The sequence below is a fragment of the Opisthorchis viverrini genome, assembly GCF_000715545.1.
Source record: "Opisthorchis viverrini unplaced genomic scaffold opera_v5_256, whole genome shotgun sequence".
Classification (NCBI taxonomy): Eukaryota; Metazoa; Platyhelminthes; class Trematoda; order Opisthorchiida; family Opisthorchiidae; genus Opisthorchis; species Opisthorchis viverrini.
In genome coordinates this window covers 176,943-198,648 of record NW_008751912.1, presented here as the reverse complement: position 1 = coordinate 198,648, position 21,706 = coordinate 176,943, and the positions used below count along the sequence as shown (strand labels likewise).

At 44.7% G+C, this 21,706-nt stretch overlaps 1 protein-coding gene across 1 annotated transcript in view; it reads left to right on the top strand.

Annotated features, from left to right (window-relative positions):
* T265_09101 (hypothetical protein) overlaps nt 1–21,706 on the top strand; it is a gene marked incomplete at both ends in the record, with an annotated part of 28,787 nt that extends 7,081 nt beyond the window's left edge. Inside the window, 4 exons of the mRNA XM_009175089.1 lie at nt 4,702–4,932; nt 10,394–10,572; nt 16,606–16,699; nt 21,023–21,706. Of these exons, the coding sequence (XP_009173353.1) occupies nt 4,702–4,932; nt 10,394–10,572; nt 16,606–16,699; nt 21,023–21,178 (660 nt within the window). The remainder of the gene's footprint in view (nt 1–4,701; nt 4,933–10,393; nt 10,573–16,605; nt 16,700–21,022) is intronic.

The following is a 21,706-nucleotide window of genomic DNA, read 5'->3' as shown; positions in this document are numbered from 1 at the left end:
TGTCATGATTTTTGTGTGCTTATTCTTATACTTACCATATATACTCGTACTGAACTTTTGTATGTACATTTCAGCTCATGTGCGCTTGTTCTTAGACAAGTAAAACGTTGCTTATCCTCGAAAACCTGGACTCTGTTCTAACTCGTTCTAGGACACTTTCTAAACGTCTACCAGTCGTCTTGAGTACTAATGAGATTTAATACGAGCGGGGACTAATTGGTCTACTGAGAATGTCTCATCAGTTTCCACCTGGTCCGATAACGTTCTCGGACACTTTCTAAACGTCTCACAGTCGTCTTGAGTACTAATGAGATTTAATACGAGCGGGGACTAATTGGTCTACTGAGAATGTCTCATCAGTTTCCACCTTGGTCCGATAAGGTAATCTGACGTTTGTCAACGCATTCTACGATCCAGCATATTGTGGCTCCCAACGTAAAGCTGTGTCCGGAGGCCAGCTGTACTTAATAACCGAACATAGCGTCGATTGGACGGATATGTCGCGCTAGGGCCACGGGCTAGAGAAAGGCTTGCCTTAATTTGTCAGGATATCAGCCAGTCTGGGTCAACCATCAATAGTTTAACGCTTCTCGCACCCTCGTGAAGATCCGAGCGCGACACTGTCGACCCTATAGATACCGTTTTGGGAATTTTCCTGTCTCCATAAAGAGCATTTTCAAGCTCCCGTGCATTTTGATATACTACAGTGGGCGGCGCAGAAGGCTAGGGACCGAGATAGAAGTCGAACCACCGTCAGCTGTCACCTTATCGTGGTGGTCGCGTTTCTGTGCTGCAATAATCGTGCGGGCTACAGTAACTGGAACTCAGCCCCCAAGGTTTAGCCATACCAAGAATACAAATGGGAGTAGCCCAGCGAAGAAAATCGAAACTCCGTACTGCTAGAAATCGTATTAAGGGACTGTGTTGAGGTAGAACTTCTGTTATAGGAGTGTGAAGCCAGTAATCCGTTCCCTTCAGGTGACCAGCATTTCCATAATAATGGGAGCTCCTATACTGTATTTCCCCGAGGAAGGATGCATTAGGAAAAGTTGGCCCAAAAAACTTCACACCTCGATCGCTCAGCGGTTGATCGCGACCGCTGGCACATTGTTCAATAAGTTTGGATTACTTTTAAAACCAGAGAGCCTGGGACTGCTCAAAAGGCACCTGCTGTGTGCAGCCGCATCAGGAATGAGACAGTAATGCCTTATTTCTTCGGTCCCCGGGCCAGGCCGGCCCCATGCAGCCAAATTGTTCAGACTATTGGGTTATTGGACCCGGGCAGGGTCTCCAAATAAAACCCCATTGTACGCTGCTTCGCGGATCAGACTCAAGTTGGGGTACCTCGAGCAAACCTTCTTCGGTTTGGGAAACCGGGAAGTACCATTTGCCTTCGCAACTCACCAGCCCTACCCCACTCCCTCTCCCCACCCATCGAATGATGCAATGCGATCAACCCCTCTTCTAGTCCTCTAGCCATTTTTCCATGTGTAAACTATCGCCCAGGAAAACAAACTAAAATAATCACTTAATAACGTCAGAAGATTTGACCCGTGTTGCAGCGCTCAATATCCATACTCCATGTCACATTGGTAACAGGCATCTCTTCTGGAAACCTTTCCCTATCTGTCAATGTATGTCGTGTCTGCGAAACACGAGTACAAGAAGCCGTTTAGGATGAGATCGAATGTTCCACGTTTCACTCTCTTAATCCTGATGCAATAACTTGTGGTGTCTACGGTGTGGGAGTGGCACTCAGCACCAAGTTTGAGAGCGCTCTGTTGGACTGGATCTGAGTAAACACTCGTCTTGGCAATATATCGTCTATCTCAGTTAATATCAATGCATGTCGATGCGGTAGATGGTGTTTATTCGTCGTATCAACATATTCCTCGACAGAGCAAATCTGGGACTGAGAAGGACGGGTTTTATCGAAATCTGTCATGATTGCTTCGGCCAGCGGGAAAGACGAATATAGTTATCCTAACGGGTGATGTGAATTCACATGTTGGACAATCAGGCCTGGAAGAAGCACAGTTAAGTGATAGATTTGGATTCGATGTTCAACGTACAGATAATTGAGAGTGACTACGTTAGTTGTGTGCAGTACAAACTTCAAACACAAGCACTTACATCGAGTCATTTGGAGACTAACCGCAGGACAGTCATGGATTCAACTGGACCATGTGGCTATGAGTTACTGATAGAAAGCTTCAGTTAAGGATTGTCCTCCTGGTGCATGCAACTTGACTGTGATCATGCCATTGTGCGAGCCCGGTTATCACTCCGCTTTCGGTCAGCATTACGCACGCCAAACCAGAGCAACTCCATTAATCAACTTCAACAAGTTTCAGCACCTCAAGGACACCGAACTGATCTGACTAGAAAGCTAGTCATACGGATGACGAAGATTGGTTGGAGTTTAAATGGATGTGACAAGCTATGCTTTGAGCTTTCAGAACTGTTTTCCAACTATCGACACACATTCCTCAAACACGGGACAATCAAGAGATTGAAGAATGGTAGAGAATGCTGGTGGTGGATTTTTTGAGGCCTAGGAGATGGGGAGGGCTTTCGCTGCAGCTGATTCGATCAGCCGGTCAAAAAATATAAGCATCATCGAAGCGATATGCGAAAGAGGCGGAACATTAATTCACTCCCTCGGCTATGAGCTGGACACTTCAGCTGGTCTTCAACACACACACACACACATATGACCAGCTGATTTACGACGAGCTTTCGCCTGAGGTCACCACATCTGGTGGTGTGAGGCAAGGTTGCCCTCTCGCCTTTCCTCTTCAACTGTTATTGATGTGCTGCTTGAAATTTCTCTGCCTGTCTCTGAAACCCCGAGGATCGAAGTGTTTCCGGGACGTTCACTCACAGGATATTGCTCTCCTTGGTTCAGATCCTTCCCAACTGCAGCCGATATTACAACCAAGATAACTGCCGCACGGTTTGACATGCCCTTCACACCTGCAAAGTGTAAATTGCTGCTACAAGACGGTGGGATCAAACCCTAACCTCCTGCTTGCAAGCGAGCCAATCGATAAGTGTAAATAATTTGTTTGCCTGGGCAGCTGTATAGTTTCCGGTGGATTGCCTGGAGATGAGATTACTTTGACTCGCGAGTTGTAATGACGATTCCGGCCTAGTAGGGGTTGTGTTCACTAGGTCTTCCCACTCCAGCAGCTCCTGGAACAACACGTAAAAGTGGCCCACTATATTATTATTCTGGGATTTCCGAAGCGCGTTTGACTCAGGTGACCGGCCTGTTCTAAATATGCTTGCTCAGCAGAGATACCCCGGAAATCTGCGAACTAAACTTCTTTGTATTCTCTGATTACCGGACGTGTGAGATTATACAGAGAACTGTCCAAAAGTTTCTGTACGCATATTGGTAACAATGTCCATTCCAGTTTTGTCACAGACGAGGCGGGTGTTTTTGGATGACCTGACCAAAGTCATTCCATCCTTTGGTGTACTCTTCGCACCCACAAAGTGTAAGGCGATGTTTCTGTGCACGCAAAAGCGTGTGCCTTGGATGGCCACTTGCAGTGCAGAAGAGACAGTGGAGGTTGCGTAGCGTTTTATGCATCTTGGAAGTCGTGTAGATTCGTAACGCACTACTTTTATAGGGTTGTTGAAAATTCTTCGACAGCCCACGACCGGTTTCGCCCTTCTTGGGGCTCATCAGGTAGTCACAGTCCCCGAGTTTCCGTCAACCTTATGTTCTACCTTATGTTCCAACTTTAGTGTAACAGATGGGGTCAATATACGGATCCCTCAGTCTCCGGTCACGTTTTCTAATTCGAGGCACATGTGATGGCACAGCGAATTATCTCTGAATCTCAAGGGATGTATATATCAGGCTACAGTACGGGTTGTTTTGCTGTAATGCTGCGAGACGTGGCCTCTGCGAGCTGGCGAACTGAGACGTATTCGGTTACCTGACAAGCGCATCCGAACCACAGCTCATGTTGGTTAGTGCCAGTGAACCTGCAGTGATTTTCCTTTCATGTGGTTAGAGACCCTACCGATCCCATTTACGAACATGCTGTCACATTCTAGCCAGACTGATGTCGCCTTACCTCGATATGATGCCCAGACGTGTTTACCTCCGTGCTGTTCTAGTGTGTAGGTACCTTGTCCTTCATCGTTCCCCATAGGTATCTAATGCTACTGTATTAGGTCCCATCCTCCCTGCTTCCACTTTTCTGGGCATTCTTGAGCACCTAGTCATTGGGAAAATGTTGGTATACTGAGAGATTTCATCGGAGATCTCTGCTTTCAAGCAATTCACCGGAATGCGATCCAGGATTCTGACAGTGATACAAAGTGGACTGACCCCTTGGTAATTGTTTTCTGCATGCTTGTTTTCCCTTTCGATCGGGTCATCACTGTGACATCCTTGTTCTTTTGTGGGGCATTCACCTTGCAGTGCATACGCAGCAGATTTGAGCAGGTTAGCAGAAGACCCAGTATCTCCGAAGGCCGTCTTTTTGTACATAAGAATTCGCTGTTTTTGGTTCTTTCAATTTGGGTAAACCATTTACATGGTTGTTCTCTACGCTTAGTCAATGACACCTTACAAATACAACTACATGTTCCCCCTTTCATTTTAAAACTTTTTCACTCTCCCCAGCTTGCCAGTTTTTACCGCGCTACTTTCCTCTTTTAATTATGTTTACCTTGTTATAGGGCATTGGAACTGCCATTGGTGAACTTCCACCTTACTTCATGGCACGCGGAGCGAGGCTGTCTGACCGCCACAATGATGAGGATTTGAAGGAGTTGGAGGAAATTTTGGCCACGGAGCAGACATCTGATTCAGTCCACACGAAAGATCTCTCATTCCAAAAGAGAGCTGAGCTACTACTTCACCGGTTGATCATCCGGGCGGGATTTGTGGGAATTTTGCTTTGTGCCTCCGTGAGTCCATTATATATATATATATATATATTCAGAAGTTATTTTTCCGTTTCCTCCATCGTTTATCTAAATGATACGTTTCGTACTTGATTACTGTCCATCAGATGGGGTTAGGTATTCACTTGTCGGATTCCGCAGCACGAGTATTGCTTCCTTCCTTATTTGGTTTACTGTCGCCCTCTCGGACTGTGTATTGTGCATTAAGACAACCCTGGTAATGAGCTCTTGTAGAAAGGACAGCATGTATCTCCTTACGGGAACGACCGTTAGTGGAAAGCTGGACCAGACTGTTGGAGTAGTACATCCTGTCTGTCAGCTGTTAAATGTGCTACTTGTTCAGATTTACATGACTGAAACGGATGCATTCGGAATTTACTAGTGTCGAAATGAAAGCGTCAAGAAAAACTCGACTGATAACAGGAAAACATGCAACTGCACTGAATTGATACTGGTTGATTCCTGGATGGTTGGGATGCCAAGGTGCAAACTGTTCACCGGAACTGTCTGCTGCCCTAGTCTGTTCGTGATGTCTCAGTTAATCCTGACGTTACCCCATTCGACCCCAGCTGTATTTCATTTTGGCTAACTTCAGCGAGGATGTACGCCACTTGGCGGGGAAATCTATGCTTATTGTTAGCCAGGTGAAAACGGCCGCTTTCTCATGAGAACACGGCTGGTTTACTAGCCTACGATCTTACCCTCTTTCTCCTACGGATCTCCTGGACTCTATATATCCATAGGATACAATAGCCGAATGACCTATCAACCCGTAAGTGATAGTAGTCCTTCAATCACAAACAGACCTAGCAATAGCTGAGCGGCGAACAATGCCTGGATATTTGCGTGCTGATTCGGAGAATGTTCGATCATGGCAGTGAGTGTTTGGGTCAGTGTTAGATTATTTGACCCCATCATCATGTACGTTTTACTCCGTATCGTGGCTCTTCAGATACTCATACTTTGTGTGAAGCTAAGCAGTTATTTGTAATCAAAGATGTTGTTAACATTCGACCGAAAGTGATCTTATTTGTTTTTCTTCAAACATTTGTGTGCAAAGCCTCCATCTTGTTTCAGTTGGATCGGTAGTCAAGATAGTGAAATGATTTTTCGGTACGATACCACATTTGGACAATTTTCATCATTATCAAAACGTACTACTATCGAACTACACTCATTCACAAACTATTTCCGTTTTTTAAGTGAGATCTGGATCCAGCTGAACTCATCGTTTTAACATTCTTCAACTGAACATGCAACACAAAAGCCGTCTCATGTCGGTACCTTGGTTACTGCGCCTACCTAATGAGTCCCAAGGAGGGTGAAACCGGTTATGCACCGTCGAGGGGTTTTAGCGTTCCCTCAATAAAATTTACTGTGATTTTTCGAGTATCACAACAAGCGAAACCTGACGAGGCCCCGTATCACAACAAGCGAAACCTGACGAGGCCGTTGTGTAGCACATTCAGTTGAAGAGTACCACAGACGAGAGATCCGGTTTTGTATACCGCTGACATCAAGTACTGAGTGTATTTTACCCATTTGCTTACAGTTTTATATTCAATCAGAATAAAAGGCTGATGGAAACTCGGGGTCTGCATCTACCTAGTGAACCGGGGCTAGATGGCTCAAGTGGTTAGAGCTCGAATTTACTGACCGAAAGGTCCAAGGCTCGAACCCGACCTCTGCCCCTCGACTTCCCCTGTCTAGGCTTGGGCAACCTGGTAGTATCATAGCCCTCGTGCCTTCGTGTGGCATGGTAGCTAGGCACCGAAATGGTGCTACAGCTGATTTACCTAGTGAACTGCAAAAAGGGCAAAGCCATTCCTGGGCTGCCTTATGAGTATTATGTTTCTCTCAGGTTACTCAATCCTCTGTTTTCGTTTAACGTTACTCGTCTTTAATCCATTTAGTCTGTACGGTACGTGGGTTATTTGTTCTGGTGTTTTTCACTGGTTTGGAGATAGCTGACCATTCTGAGTGCCCTTGAATTTTCGGATTTTCTCAGTCTGTTCTCGTTGGAACGATCATTATGGCTGCTGTTCTCCGCACAGATTTGCCATCTATCGGGACATTTTGTATGGAGAATGTTAGGTTACAGTGAGCTCATTTTGTTAATTGTATTAATCAGTCCTTCAAAGTCAGTTGTAATGGGTGCAAGCTTGCTAATTTTATGATCCTCCAGTGAGTCAGCAGTCTCCAACCTCGGAATTTGAATTATTTTTGGGTGTTTGACGTATCCGGGTCATTACTTCTCGAAGTTTGTGCACTAACGACTTATGTCAGAGAGTGTAAACTGATTTTTCATTTTTTTATACAGTCGTGTACACGGTCACAATTGTGTGCTCGGATCAGCTCCGTGATTATTCAATGTCTTGTGTGTTCATCGATCAACCTACGGTTTGTGATAAGTCCTGTGCATCATTTCCCATTATGCAAATTAGTGTAAGGTTGAAGTACGTGTACCGAAAGAGATGTTATGTATTTTTTATTGGTTTGGAGCACCAAAGGTCCCTTAATAGTAGCAGTAGCAGTAGAGAGTTGATATCCGTGTGAAAAAAGACGGATCACATACGAATGAAACCTAAATGCCTGGAAAGATCTGACAGGTAAAATATCCCCCTAAAAATAAAACTACGTTCCCGCCACATCGACGAACGTAGGTGGGTCGTATCTAAGTTGAAGTAATTTTACCTAGGTGGTTATACCCGGGGAGTAATGGACTGAAAAATCACATGACCATCAGCTGTCGATCTTCTCTCGAATCAAGCATCCAACTTCAAACGGTTGTCCTTGGAGCATATATCAAATCACTAAGGACATTTTGTGTGAGGTAGTGTCTTTTACCACAAGGTAGCTAAGGTTCGCATTATCGAAGGATGAATAGCCCCATTCCACAGCCGAACTGTGGAGAGGTTACATACACAGGATTTACGCTTATAGGAAGTCTTCCGACCGACGGAGTTGTATGACTAAAACATTTCCAGGTGACTGACGTGCGAGACAATTAGATCTGCTCTGTTTGGCCTGCCTTACCTGGAACCTTTGTCACACTTGATCCACCCACTGGTGAAGATGAGTTTATCCCCCAGGTTTTTATACGTGAGTGTCGTAATCATGAAAGCTTGGGCCTGCAAGTCATTTAATCTGAGTCATTTACCAGCGTCAATCCAGTGGACACGGACGGTTGATTTCCGGTGCCGTCAGATTTCGTTTTATGTTCTTATGCAAACGGTGATTTCGGCTTACTCCTGCCGCGTGCATATTACATAGTATGAGTTTTACCTTTTGTGCGCATCACGATTCTCAGCAAGTTAATAGTATTCAGTATCCTTAAGACCTGTATGGATGCACGTGAGGTGATGTACAGCGATTGAAAGGCATCAAGAGCTAATTCGAAAGTGCACGTTCTTCGCTGTCAACTGGCCGATCAGGCATATAGATGTTTTCCTGTGGTCTATCCACTATCCACTGCGCTTCATATTCGTTTGTTGTATGATTTTCCCACAACCATGGACATCTCGCACATATCCCCGGCCTGCTATGATAGTGTGTTCAACTGTACCATCCACGATGTATCGATTCAGTGCATTCCAGCGTCCATTCTTTGACTCTGACAACGAGGCTTCTCTAGGATATGTTTATTGATACCCAGAACCTATTCGGAAGTTGCACCATCGGATTATATTGGTCATGAATAGGGGAATTCGCTAATGCACAAACTGAAAGCTTTCGGGAGAGCATGAAGTACCCATAAGATCCGGGTGACTTAGAAGCTTACAGGACGATTGGGGCTATCGGACTATACGCAGTTGATATTCAGTAGATATCGGGACGTGGGAACAGACGGGTGAGGGTGGTGGATACTGTGTTGAAAATGGATTCTATGAGCAAATGGGTTGACAAAACATCATGAATTAAGTATAACGTGCAACCAACAATAGCGCAGTGGGTAAGAGGTGCAGTGAGGCAAAAGAGCTTTTTGGAAGCAGTAACGAGTATGTTCCAAGTGATATAAAGCATACCAATATGGACACTTAGGCATTGTAAGCAGGCAGCATACAGAGATAACGGTGCAAAAGACGGCCAATACTTTCGGAAAGTATTTCCGTATTAAAAGGAAACGAAAATAATGGAGAACGGCATCGGGTGAATTCGGTTCAAATTAAATATACTACCTGCAGTCTTTAACTCACAGCCTGACAAAGTAACCTGTGCTACGTGTCAAGTCGAGGTGTGCTCTTAGGCAGGTGTAAAACGGGATCCCAACAAGCACTATCAGGTAGGGCGCAACATAAAGGCAATACAAAATTGGACAATCGAGGGAGTTTGGTTGTCTCAAGGATAGCGCGGTTATCTGACAACCGAGGGGTCCGAGTTTGATCCCCTGGCCACCTAACTTTCCGTCGGAGCAGACACTCGAAATCACACGTGAAGAGAGACAGGCGACAAAATTTCGATAGTAGCTACAGGGTAAACAAACCATGAGCATCAAGCAAAGGAAGCGGCGACCGAGCGGTGGAGATGCAAAACGGCATTATGGTAAACACGCGTAAATCACGCTACTCTTGGGTAGTCAGACGGAGAAAATAGCTGCTGATTGCCGTCGATTCACAGGAAGAATCAGCATTCCCTCAGTCACCCCCTCCGTCCTTGCCCAAAGCCTCCAGTAAATGCAGTTGACCTACGTCTCAACGAAATATCCCAAGCTGTTGAGGTCTCATGCTTTTAGTTTCATTTCACCCTCGACTATATTCTATACGTGTCGGAGGTAGCTTCGAGCACACCGTTCATTTCTCCGTGGTAAAGTGCTTTCGGCTTTTGACGGTGGACCATTGGATTATGTGTTGGGTGCCAAACTCGGTCGATGTGTTCGGTTTCTGAGTCGTGATTGGCATTACTTTTAGCTGTGTACATGTGGTCGTTTTGTGCTCTGTTGATGACCTGAAGTTTACTGAAACATTCTTTTTGTTGTGAGTATCACCGTGTACGTTTCAAACTTTAAAATTCAGTGTTCTGCTCAGAGCGACACTGGTGAATTGAAGGACGATTGAAATCTTGGCTCCGAAGGGTTAGGAGTGACGTTGATCAACAGGGCCTCCATTTTGTCAGCGCCATTAGGGATCGCTTTGTCCTTGGTGCTTTCCTCGCTTCATGGACGCGATAATTAGGGTGTCCTCGGGGCCGACTCATCCTCCTTTTGAAGAAAGTTACGGTAAGAACAAAAGACGTAAATCTGAGCATTGCTAAGGAATCATGTTCGTAGAAGAGTTTGTGATATTGTTTTGCCAGAGTTCGCTCACTGCTGTATCTTTCCTGTTGTGTATTCCATACACCCCCATGACGTTTATAAATAATTGATAAATCTCGGTCCATTTGGGACGAACAGAATTGAAAACTATTCTCCCAAGATCTGGTTACCGTTTAGTCATCCTATCTGTCTGTTTACCTCTGTTTTGTTCAGGTTCCTAACCCTTTATTCGACTTGGCGGGAATGACTTGTGGACACTTTTTAGTTCCATTTTGGTCGTTCTTCGGAGCAACCGTCATTGGCAAGGCCATCATCAAAGTTCATCTTCAGCAGTTCACTGTGATCGCCCTTAGTTCCGAACATCATGTGGAATCTTTGGTACACCTGATGGGGTGAGATCTTCTCGTCTATCATTCATTGACTACTCGCCCACCTCCATTTTATCCCACTATTTTTAATGGGGGTCTTATGCGGGTGATGGTAAACTAAGGGACTGTTGTACCATTAAGAGAAAGTGCACACTCTTTTGTATGTGGCTCCATACGTACCATACTTGTGGCTAAGATAGCTGAGTGATTAAGGCGCGAACTTATTGATCAGAAGGTTTTTGGTTCGAACTCAAACCCGACATCTCCACTGCGCCTGGGGCGAGATAGATCAGGGGTTAAAGCGCGAATTTACTGACCGGAAGGTCCGTGGTTGGAACCTGATCTCTGCCTCTCGACTTCCTCTGTCCAGGCTTGGGCAACCTGGCAGTATCCCGGCCCTCGTGCTTCTTTCTGGTGGCATGGTAGTTAGGCACCGGAAGGATGCTACAGCTGAACATTTCAATACACCGATCCAACCTATTCATCGTGGTTTCGTTTTCCAATCTAGACCCGAAGCAATATTATGTGATTATGTGGAAACTCGTCCGTTTTCGGTTCACGCTTATGGTTCTGTCCGGCTGTATGTTCCTTCTACGGCCTTGTCGAACATAACTCTTCTCAGACCTAGGGTTTAACACAGAACCTCAAAAGCCTACCTCGTTTATACTGCGATTCACATCAGCAGAGAATGCGGTTGTACCACACGCAGATAATTAGGATCTTCAAGTTACCATGTTATGTTCAATACCCACTTGTATGAGCTTGACAGATCGCACATTTGATGTCATCAACTAAGATAACAGGGATTCATCAAGGAGTAACTATTGATAAGGGTTCTTGTAATTGTGGATTGCCCGAGGCAGTATTAATTTTCAAGTGCTATCTGTCTACCGGAACGTCCGTAGTTCCAGTCGCCTGTGACTCCTGGATTGTGTCCACCTCAATCCTAGGGTTTCCTACTGGTTGCGCAGCAACTGTTCGTCGACAAAGTGCATTTGATGGCCCGTAAAATGGTAGATTTAAGATTACTGTACAACGTGGAGGAACACCAAACTGCCAGTGTCCGATGAGCCTATCATCATCATCATCATCATCAAAGACAGCAACATCAGTGTTACCACTGATGCTTCACTGCCGTGCGTAAGTAAACCTTCGTTCAATTCTTAAACAGGCGTACAGTACCTCGTCTCTGAAGAATGCGGATATTCCTCCAAAGTAAACCGCAACAAGGAGACAACTTTGAAGGCACGGAATTCTCCCACCTCAGTCATCGGAGAAACAGTTTTTACAGAATCAGAGGAAAGATTCATTCTGGTTTCTGCAAGTGAGCTGATTTACTCCTCAAAGAGACACCATAATGAAGTTTACCTATGCCACTAATTCATATTCATCAGTTAACCAGACACAATAGTTGGTACAGTGGCGGATTGTTTTTGACTGAGCCAACAGCTTAGTTTTGGGTGCTCGCATAAAGCACTGTTCTTTTTGGCATTTCACGATGGAAATATCGATTGAAGGCGATATAGCTAAGGAATGGGATGAAGAAGCGCACCACAACTCTGTAGTTCCCACTTATTGTTGTCACATCTAAAAATGCGTTGTTCTTATGACTATGTTTAATGGTTCTTCGGGCTTAGTCAAGTGAAAAAAGTCTAGCTCCCAATGATCTAAATGACAACAGGGTTGGCGATCATCATGGTAGTTTGTCTGGTTTATGGGAATCACTGATAATCTAGAGCATTCAGTTCAGCCGGAATGGCAACGTCTTTCCCACCCTCATGGAAGCTACTGGAAAAAAGATGCGACAGGTTCTACCGTCCACCCTCCTTCCCACAGAAAGGGTTCTCATTCAAGGCCCTACGTAACAGCTAATATGAATAGTATCCTGATTCTCGGTGGACGGGTAGTTTGTTATAAATTCCAAAAGCGGCGAATCCTTCGTAATTGGTCTAGTAATCCTTTGGTGAGCGATCGGGAACAGGGACAAATGCCGAAAGTGTTCCTGCAGTTATTTCATTCCTCGAAAGAGGTTCGAAGACATCATACAAAAATCACTGCGTCATCGGCGCATTCTGGTAACATCCAACCCAGTTTTTCTCATCATCAGGAGGATCATATTCGTGAGAATCAAGTTCATCTCCATAGACGTGGATCGATCGACTATGTCTTCACTGTACGACCGGTGCTTGAACGGTGGCTTTCCTCTCCATGACCGTACTTACTCATTTTCTTGATTCAGAGGCTTGTTTTGTCTCCATCGATCGCCACGCAATGTCTGACGATCAAAGATATCTCCCCGAACTTCCCTTTTCTTTTAATCCCACTATCGCAGGCCCATACAGGTCTATGGTAAACCCTCGCCCGAGTTCATATCCAGCAATGTCATGAAATACCGTTACCCTGCATCTTTCTCTTCAAACTCACCTTTCTCCACCTGGCTTCAATGCCTCAGTGGCCAACCTGTTGTTGTTGGATAGTTATATCGCTGAACACGTCTAACGACGTGAACCATTTTACCCCGGTACGCAGCTCCTAGGTGAAGAACTAGCCAACTGACTGACTGGCTACACTCGTTACATCCACATTTACGAAGCTTGAGACGTTTTTTGACACCATGCTTTCTCAGTTACGACGGATGTATCTCACTGACGAATATGGATGAAGCGTTTCTTTGATTCTCGTCAAGTTAGCCGCAACTACCAGTCAGCTTAGTTATTCAGTTATGAACAAGTTTTCTCTACTGCTGTTGTTTTTTCATCGATCTTGGTGATTACCACACTCAGTAAACAAGCCAACAGCCAAACGACGCACCCGGAGTACTCATATTTTTCAGCATCGACTTTGGGGATTGCTTGCGTTGATTGATGCATCCTACCTACTCTAGGTCATAAATCTTCCTGACGGTAAATCAGGATCCGATGAATTTTCGTGACTGTTTCCTGGCTTTCTGCTGTTGGGTTGAAGCAACAGCCTTGGTCAGGTGCCGACAGTGTACTGAATAGTACGGTAGTGAAAAATCCATGGTGGGGACCGCACTCCCTGGTAGCGCCATAGCATTTGACGGGAAATGTCTTCCTTGGAACATGTGTGGGACTTCTTAAGCACGCGCCTTTTCCCTGATTGAGCCTCCGAGGATTAACTCAAAATAAGTAATCAAAGGAGGTAAGGAAAACATGTCTGCATGCACTGAATGTGTTGATACGGCCTGTGGATGAACTTAGTCTTCTGAAGAAATTCGCAATATTAGTTTACCTCAAAGGGCTCGGCGGAGATCACCTAGCCCCGTCTAGTTTAGTGACGACAATTAAGGTAGATGCTTATGCTGGCGGGAGTCAGCAGGTTCGTTCGGCTCTGAAGCCGGTATGTCGGATATGGTGTATAAGCCAGCGCTTCGTAGTTTGACAAACGTTTTTCGCAAAAGAACGGCATTCATTTTTGGTATGGATTGTAACATTGCCTTGTCTCACTTTACTGGACGGTTAACTAGAGACAGGCCTTCATCTACAACTTCGAATGAAGCAAACTTTCTGGGACGATTGCAGCGAGGCAGTTTACGATTTCACACGACTTTGTAGTAGCAAAGGATCGTTATTTGGAAGATCACTGCCAGGATTTGCACACGTCCAGCACTTTGGACCATACATGCGACCGTCCATTGTGCATTTGTCTATTCCCCTTATTGTTCTTCCTACCAACGCTGCAAAATGGTTTTGAAGTAGTTTCAACAGTGGGCGAGTAGCATAGCCTTGGGTACGCAATGCGAACCCATTCAATCATTAGAATATGAGGTGATTCAAAACACCCCAAGGCTGGGGAACGCGGTCACTTGGAAGATTCGTTCTTTGGCAAACTCAAGCAGGCGATTTAGGTGGGATTATTCGCTAAGTGACTGCAAGATGCACTCTGCATTTGTTGTTCAGGTATGGTCGGCTTGGAACTAAACTTGGATTAAGGTTGGGCAAGTTCTCACAGTCCGTGTTTAAATGTCAGACGCCTTCATATATAGGTTTTCTGGTGGTTCGTGAATGCCATCTATACAAGGCAGCAGTGTTCAATGTCAGGAACAAACGCATACCGTGACTTGGTTCAGAAGCTGTCTACGAACTAAATGCTTTCGGATCTCAACAAACAATTTCCCCATCGACTGGCTTTTTACTAACCCACCCGCGAGGTTATCAGTGTATTCGGTAACGGACCGAATGGGCACTTAATAAACGATCTTTTAAAATGCAGTTTTCTCTAACTAGCCCATGTTTTTCTAATGTGGAAGCAGCTAACTTCGCACGGATTTCAGTTTGAGAAGCTATGGTCAATCGACTACACAGCCTCATGCTACGAAAACTTTCGGAGGTAATCACTATCAGGGCTGGGGCTAGGTAACAGTTCTGATGGGTAGTTGGAATCACTCTATCGTACGAGCTTGCATACGAGTACCGATTCGGTCTAACCTAGCCTTCGAAGTCATCCGATAAAGCTCGATTATGAAAACGATATTCTCGAATTGTCTGTATACTCCTCATGTTTGAAGAGGAAGCTATTCAGTGGGGCACACTCATTTGCATACCAACTTGGTACTCACTGGAGACAGCTGATTCTCTCGTCCATTCACTTTGAGCTTCATAGTTGTACATTTTCAACAGTCTGGATATCTTGATATAGGGTCAGCAAGTATTAGGTTGAGTGAAATAACGAACATTTCTAGTCATTAACAGCTCTGGTTTATCCGAGCCATTAGATGTACCACCGTTCTGCCCTACTACAATCGAGCCTGATCAATTAGCGGTCAACTGTCACGCCCTTTCTACGTGCCGTGGCTGTTATCTGGTCACTGTAAAAGCTTACTTCATTTAAACAGGCCCTAATGAGCAGCACAACGTCACCATCACCCATCCGATCCTTTGAATTCGTTACTGTTCCTATTCTGTCCTCAGGCCATTCATCACCAGTGCTATCTACGTCACTTCTGCTCTGACCATTCATAAAACGTGGGTGGTGGATGACATGAATATTGATGTGTTTCGCCCCATATGCGATTAAATTCCTGATCACTGAAGCATAGCACATTTGTTCTCTTCCATGCGCATACTGTCCAAATTTTCAGGACAACCTGTCTACTAGTTTATGATGCACTTTGTTTGGTTACTCACACATTGCAACCGAATGAATGATATTAGGATGTGCTCACTTAACAACTAGTCCCACTGGATTGTTTGATAGGCGAATCTTTAGGATGTCACGTCGTAGCTGTATTAGTGTTGAGTTCCAAGTTAGAGCAGTCCATCACGTTCAGAACAGTATCAAACAATCTTTTAACCTTGAGCTTCCGAAGTGTTAAGGTGAAGTTTCTCATCGATCTCTTAGTGGACTCGATATTTGGCGTGATCGTGGGCTTGGTGTGTGTTTCTGTCGTTTGGTCATTGGTCTTAGCACGGCCTCTCCATTGGTTGAAAAAGTACTCTGAATTGTTAGTGCATCGTACCCTTACCACAACGAAACTTATTGTGCATAGGTGAAGTGATGCTTTAGTTCTTCTCCTCACCATTGTTTTCACGGAGAGTCTGTGGTTTCCTAATAAATTTCTACCCTTATGGATTTGGGATGATAGATTTTAAAATTTTTTATCAGCGGTCTATTCTTGTAAATGGAAGCCATCTATGCAAAGAAGCACCGCGCGGTTATTTATTCCTTGTTGAGAATCATGGGCAGTGCTCATTCTCCATGAATTGGCTAAATCAGTCGCTGATTTCTTCGTTAGGATCTAGAATCACAGTCTGTGAATGGTTTTGTCGAATTTGCCACTCCCATCCAGCGTTAGACCTTGGAGGTGATTAGTGTTGAATTCAGAAGACAGCTTGAAGAGGGTGATTGGTTCGTCTGCCTTGGTCTGTTCGAGCTAATGATATCACTGAGGTTTGGAGTCACCCCACTCAAAAAATACCGGTTTCAACGTATTATCAGCGACTACGCATGTGGGACCCTTCCGATTTGTCCATTCACAGTGCTAATAATTCCACAGGTTTTTCATCTTCCTACACACCCATTTTTCCACCATTTCAGTCGAATACCTGTTTACGGAAGAAGTTTACAGGCACCGTTCCTGGAATATCTGCAACAACAAAAGGCTAATCTGCATAACAAGGTCACCACCACCGTAAGTAATAGTTCTTGATCGGTGTTTGCGGATGTTCCATATTTGTTGTAGTGAAGCGTCTTGTAAGCTCGTGAGAACTTGTCTGATTTTCATATCAATTTCATTTTGAGCGATGACCGACGTTCGGGTCTTCTGTCCTACATCTGCACCTCCAATTACGTGACAGTGTTTGAAGAGACTATTCAGCGTCAAGTCCGAATATGGAGGTCATTTGGTTTTTTCATCTTTCATTCCAAAACGGATGCTTTTTTGGTTGCATTTAATCGCCGTTCTTCCCACCGCTATACGGTTTTGTCACAAGAAGCCGCGAAGCGGATTCTTAATCTAGCTCATCACTTTTATAGCTTTGGAATTCCGAGGAATATTATTATTCCAATTTGACCAGCTTCAGTCGGCTACAGTTTACAAACACCGACGGGGAACAGAAATATCAAGTCTCATTTGGGTACATATCGGCCTAGTTACTTCATTTACTCAATACCAAAAGAGCTTTTGCCGAGATGAAATGTTCAACCCTGTGCCCAAACATATTCTTATCGCCCAAGTTTTCTTCATTCCCTCTACACTTCATACCTTAAGTTCTATTGTTTTTTTTTTAAAAAAAGCGAGGGCTTTCGTGTCATTGCTGATGCTAGTTTCTCATCAGAACCGTTCCGACATCACCCCACAATCAGTTCAGCTATTCTCTCTTTCACGCATTCAAAGATTTACTGGGCGAAATGATTTGTTATGATGATCTATCCATTTCTTGTGGCTACAGTAGAGCTCTAATACGGAGAGCGGTAGTGATATAACCCTTTTGTGTTCAAGAGACTTTGCGCCCCGGGGATAACCTCTCATTCAACTATCGAAAAGTGAGAGTAAACCAGTGAAATGCACACGAGCATATACATGGTCGTTGACTCTACTTGGAAATCTTGCGGAAGTGCTTCCGGATTTAGGTCACGCCGGACAGCTCGTTTGTCTTAAGTTACGGAGATTTAAACGTACCACAGCACACCTATCATGTGCTTTGGTCGATCAGTGCAAACCATGTCAATGCACTCTTGCCTTGACACTTCACTACACACTTAGAGTCACGTTTCAACCTGATAACAAACCGATAAAGTATGAATACAATAAAGGCGTATGTATCATAAAACATGAAAGCCGCATCCTAGTGTTTTGGTTGCCGCTGAAAAGAGCAGCTAAGGATTAGTTATACTAGCTGTATATCTGTCATAATAAGTTAAGGTGCGTCGACTCCGTTGGTCGCCTTGAAATTCACTTAGCCCTTAAAGTTGCTCTGATAATCAGGAGATACATTTTCTCTGCCCAACAAACCAGATGTGATCATTTCGCTTTATGTCATATTTGTTAGGGCTCTTGCTACAACGTGAGATTAAAGTTCACTTAGGTGGCTTGACGCGTGATTGTCTACCATCTCGAGTTGGGACAATCCATTGGTGGGCATATTTTACCATCCCTCAGGGTCCGTAGTTCAAAAGGACAAACAAGTGTGATGAGGATTGTTAGCCCACTTTCACGTACGTACTGATGATGAGTAGCCATTTTTTGTGAACAGTGTAGATCTTGCTCCTGTCTTCTGGTACAGTATTCTCCGGAGGACATCATTCTTTTGGAGAATACGCACCAAAACTTTTGTCGGCCACGAAGCGATAAGCAACCCCTCGCAAGAAACGATAACCTCCAGGAGAGGCTAAATACTCCATTTCCCTGTGGTACTGTGTTTCCACTGCAATGGAACTGTATATAACTCATTTATGAAGAAGCTGAGTCAGTCAGATCATTGAAATCATGAACCCTACGTTGATAATGACCGGCTGGTTGCAGTAGGATCAGTTGCGTTCAGTTTGATCCACGGGTTCTGTTAACAGTAACTTCTGTAAGTTCAATGCAGTGAGTTTATTCGATCCCGGATACTAACACGGACTCTGGTTAAAACGAAATAAACAGCTTTTCCCTGTCTGCTCTTCTGACGTTGTAGTGCCACACACTGAATCCGTTTTTTTTCAAGGTATCATTTGTTATCTACTTCACTTTGAGATAGCAAACGCTCCCATACGTTTTGAATGGTTTTACCTATGATTACGGCGATGCCAATCAGCAAAACGTTACCAACACTTTTTGCTGAATCTGTCCTGTTTTTTAACGAGGAAAGACGATGCCTCGGAAAGCACTCCGAACACCCCATCTTTATCCACCATTTGTTTTGATTCTGTAGTCTATTGGAAGTCAAAGCAGATAAATAAATAAATAAATAAAGTAATTAAGTAAACAAACAATGAAGGATCCAAGTTGCTGTGTGTTTCGTTCCCAGTGGAAAGTTCACCGAACTTACTCAAACATTCAGCATGCACTCCAAAAACGACGTGCACAAGCTGTCTGTCGTTTTATCTGCGTCGGTTGTAAACCGTAAACCAAGTTTCCATGTGTTTATTAATCGACAATAGGGGTGGACCATGGAAGCATGGACCCACGCTTTGGGGGCGATTGCTTAAAATAATTCACTCCAGACACTTTTGGTGATCATGATTATTACGTGACAACCTCCCTGGACGACTTGTGTCCAGTGCACCTAGTTGATGACTCTTGCTAACAAATCTAGTTGGATGTGGCACGAAGTCACGGAGCAACCTGACTCCTACTAATAATGTGCTACGATGGTTGCAAGAGAACATTCTGACGGGATTATACCAACCGACGTTCGGTGTTTTAAATAGCGCAAGGATACGACTTCCGCGAGTGTACCTGCAATAGCTGTTATGTGTGAGAAAATCTGGGAAGTTTGGTAGAGATTTCTTAATGTAAGTAAAGCTATTCTATAGTCAAGAGCCGAGAAGCTGCTTCATCCATATTGGACATCATCAGTAGCGCACATACCGTAGTTTCAAGCCCACGACCTTCAGGCAAATAATCTAGGTGCGAGTTAATCTCACTACTGATCAGCCGCTCGTGGCCGAAGGACCACATGGGTTCCGGATTCCTGAAAGTTTCGTGAGGCGCGCATCATTATCATTCTCAACTGTAAGAACCGCGTACTTGTCGTACAGTGGTTGTAGCTGCCAATTTCGTCCACGGATGATTTGGTAGCTACGAATTGGAGGCAGGGGCTGACAAATCGGTGCGTGAGTGGGGGGGTTCGGAAAGGAAGTGTGCATTGAAGGCAATAGCTCGATGAACCAGCACCATTGAGGGTTCGACTGAGCTATGTCTGACGATGTCTCCAACCATTGATGTGGCCCATCTCGGGGTCCTTCTCCAGGAAGACGACAATGACCAGCTCAGCTGAGTTTACTGGTAATGGCCTCCACACTTCGCTGCCAAGTAATTGTTTGACCGCCTCTGGCCCTCTTCCACCCTTCACGTGGTTGTGCGAAAAGAGTCCTTCGAGAAAGTCGGTCGGCTGGTATACGCAGCACGTGGCCAAGCCAACGCAACCTATGTAGTGTGATCAGTTCATCTATCTAGGGTGAGCTATTTCTTCCGTTCGACGTACTTCAGCGTTGCTGATCCGTTATTCACACCAGACTCGGGCAATGCTCCGAAGACATTGATGGTCAAACACTAAAATTCTTCTGACCCCCTCGGCGCGCCACCCTCGAACAAGGTTAGATATAGACATCCGGTCCTGGTATGTTCTCACGTTTCAGAACGGATATTTCGTACTATTTCTTCCGATGGGCGATTAAGGTATGCCCGCATGCACCACCACAGGCTGGGTTGCAGGAGGCCAGCTAAACTGTTCTTCGAAGGGTTCGCCCCATTTTCCAGTAGACGGATTGCGAGTGAATTAATGAGCCATCTCTCTGAAACGATGACTGCCCAGTCGATTCCAAACACTTTCCGGCCGGACAGTCCGTGTGTCAAATGATGAACGAGGCCAGCAATACGGAATGTGATGTAAGGTCTGTTGTGGCTTCAACTTGATGCTGCACTTCATCACATCCAGCTCTACATTGATTTTAAGGTACCGTATTTTCAGTTGTAAGCATTGCTAAACCAATATTCCCTGTGGGCTCTATTGCCACGGCTAACATTGCGGACCGGTGTTTGGATGGCGTTGGTTCCCCCACTTGTTCTTTTCATGGGTCAGTTCTTTACTACTGACCCAGGAAAAATGGTGAAAATGAGGGCCACTTGGACAGTGAGCATTGTGCTTGCACCTGTGTGAGCTCATATTTTTTCTTTCTCTTTTGCCTATTACCTCAATATTCCTTGTTCCTAAACGAGGGATGTATTTGGGAATCACCTGAGTCTTCCGTTAAAACAGATATTTTAAATGAGTGTATTTCGCGGAATTCCTACTGTTTTGTATTTCAGCATCAAAGCTGGCTCCAGACAATCATTTTCCTGATCGTTTCGGGTCTAATTTGCTCCTTTGTTGTATCTATCATCCATGCGTTGGCCAACAAATATCAACGCCGGCTTCGGCAGTGGCAACGTTTAGCGGAGGCTGAGAACCTGAATTCAAAATAGAGTGTTCCTCAACCGTTCGGTCTTCGTTTTTACACAAGACAGACAACTCTACCGCAGACAATCCACGTTTTTGTGTGGATTCTGAGAAAAAGGATATGGTACCCTTTGCTGTCGTGGAGTTGTACTGTACGACAGCCTAACACTGTTTCTCATGTTCCCACCAGATGCTGTGATGGGCCTCACCCCACCGTCCCATTCCTAATTTGTTCGATACCCTGTGGATTGCAACCATATTTCTCGCTCTCTTATGTGTGCATTTTGTCACTGACTATGTCTTCTTGACAGTGTTGCCTGACGTGCGTAGGTGTGTTTTACAACCTTACAGGCTCGTCCACCTCAGTCAGCCTGTGGTTCCCTCCTATTTTCGTCCCCAATATACTTACGTTTATGTCCGATTCCTTGTTGGATTGATCGCTGTATCTTGTTTTTGGACTAGGCCCGGAAATCTGTGCTCTTGTTGATAGTGAAATGTCAAGCGGTGTTTGTTATATTCAGGATGATGATTCATTGATTCATCATGAAGCCATA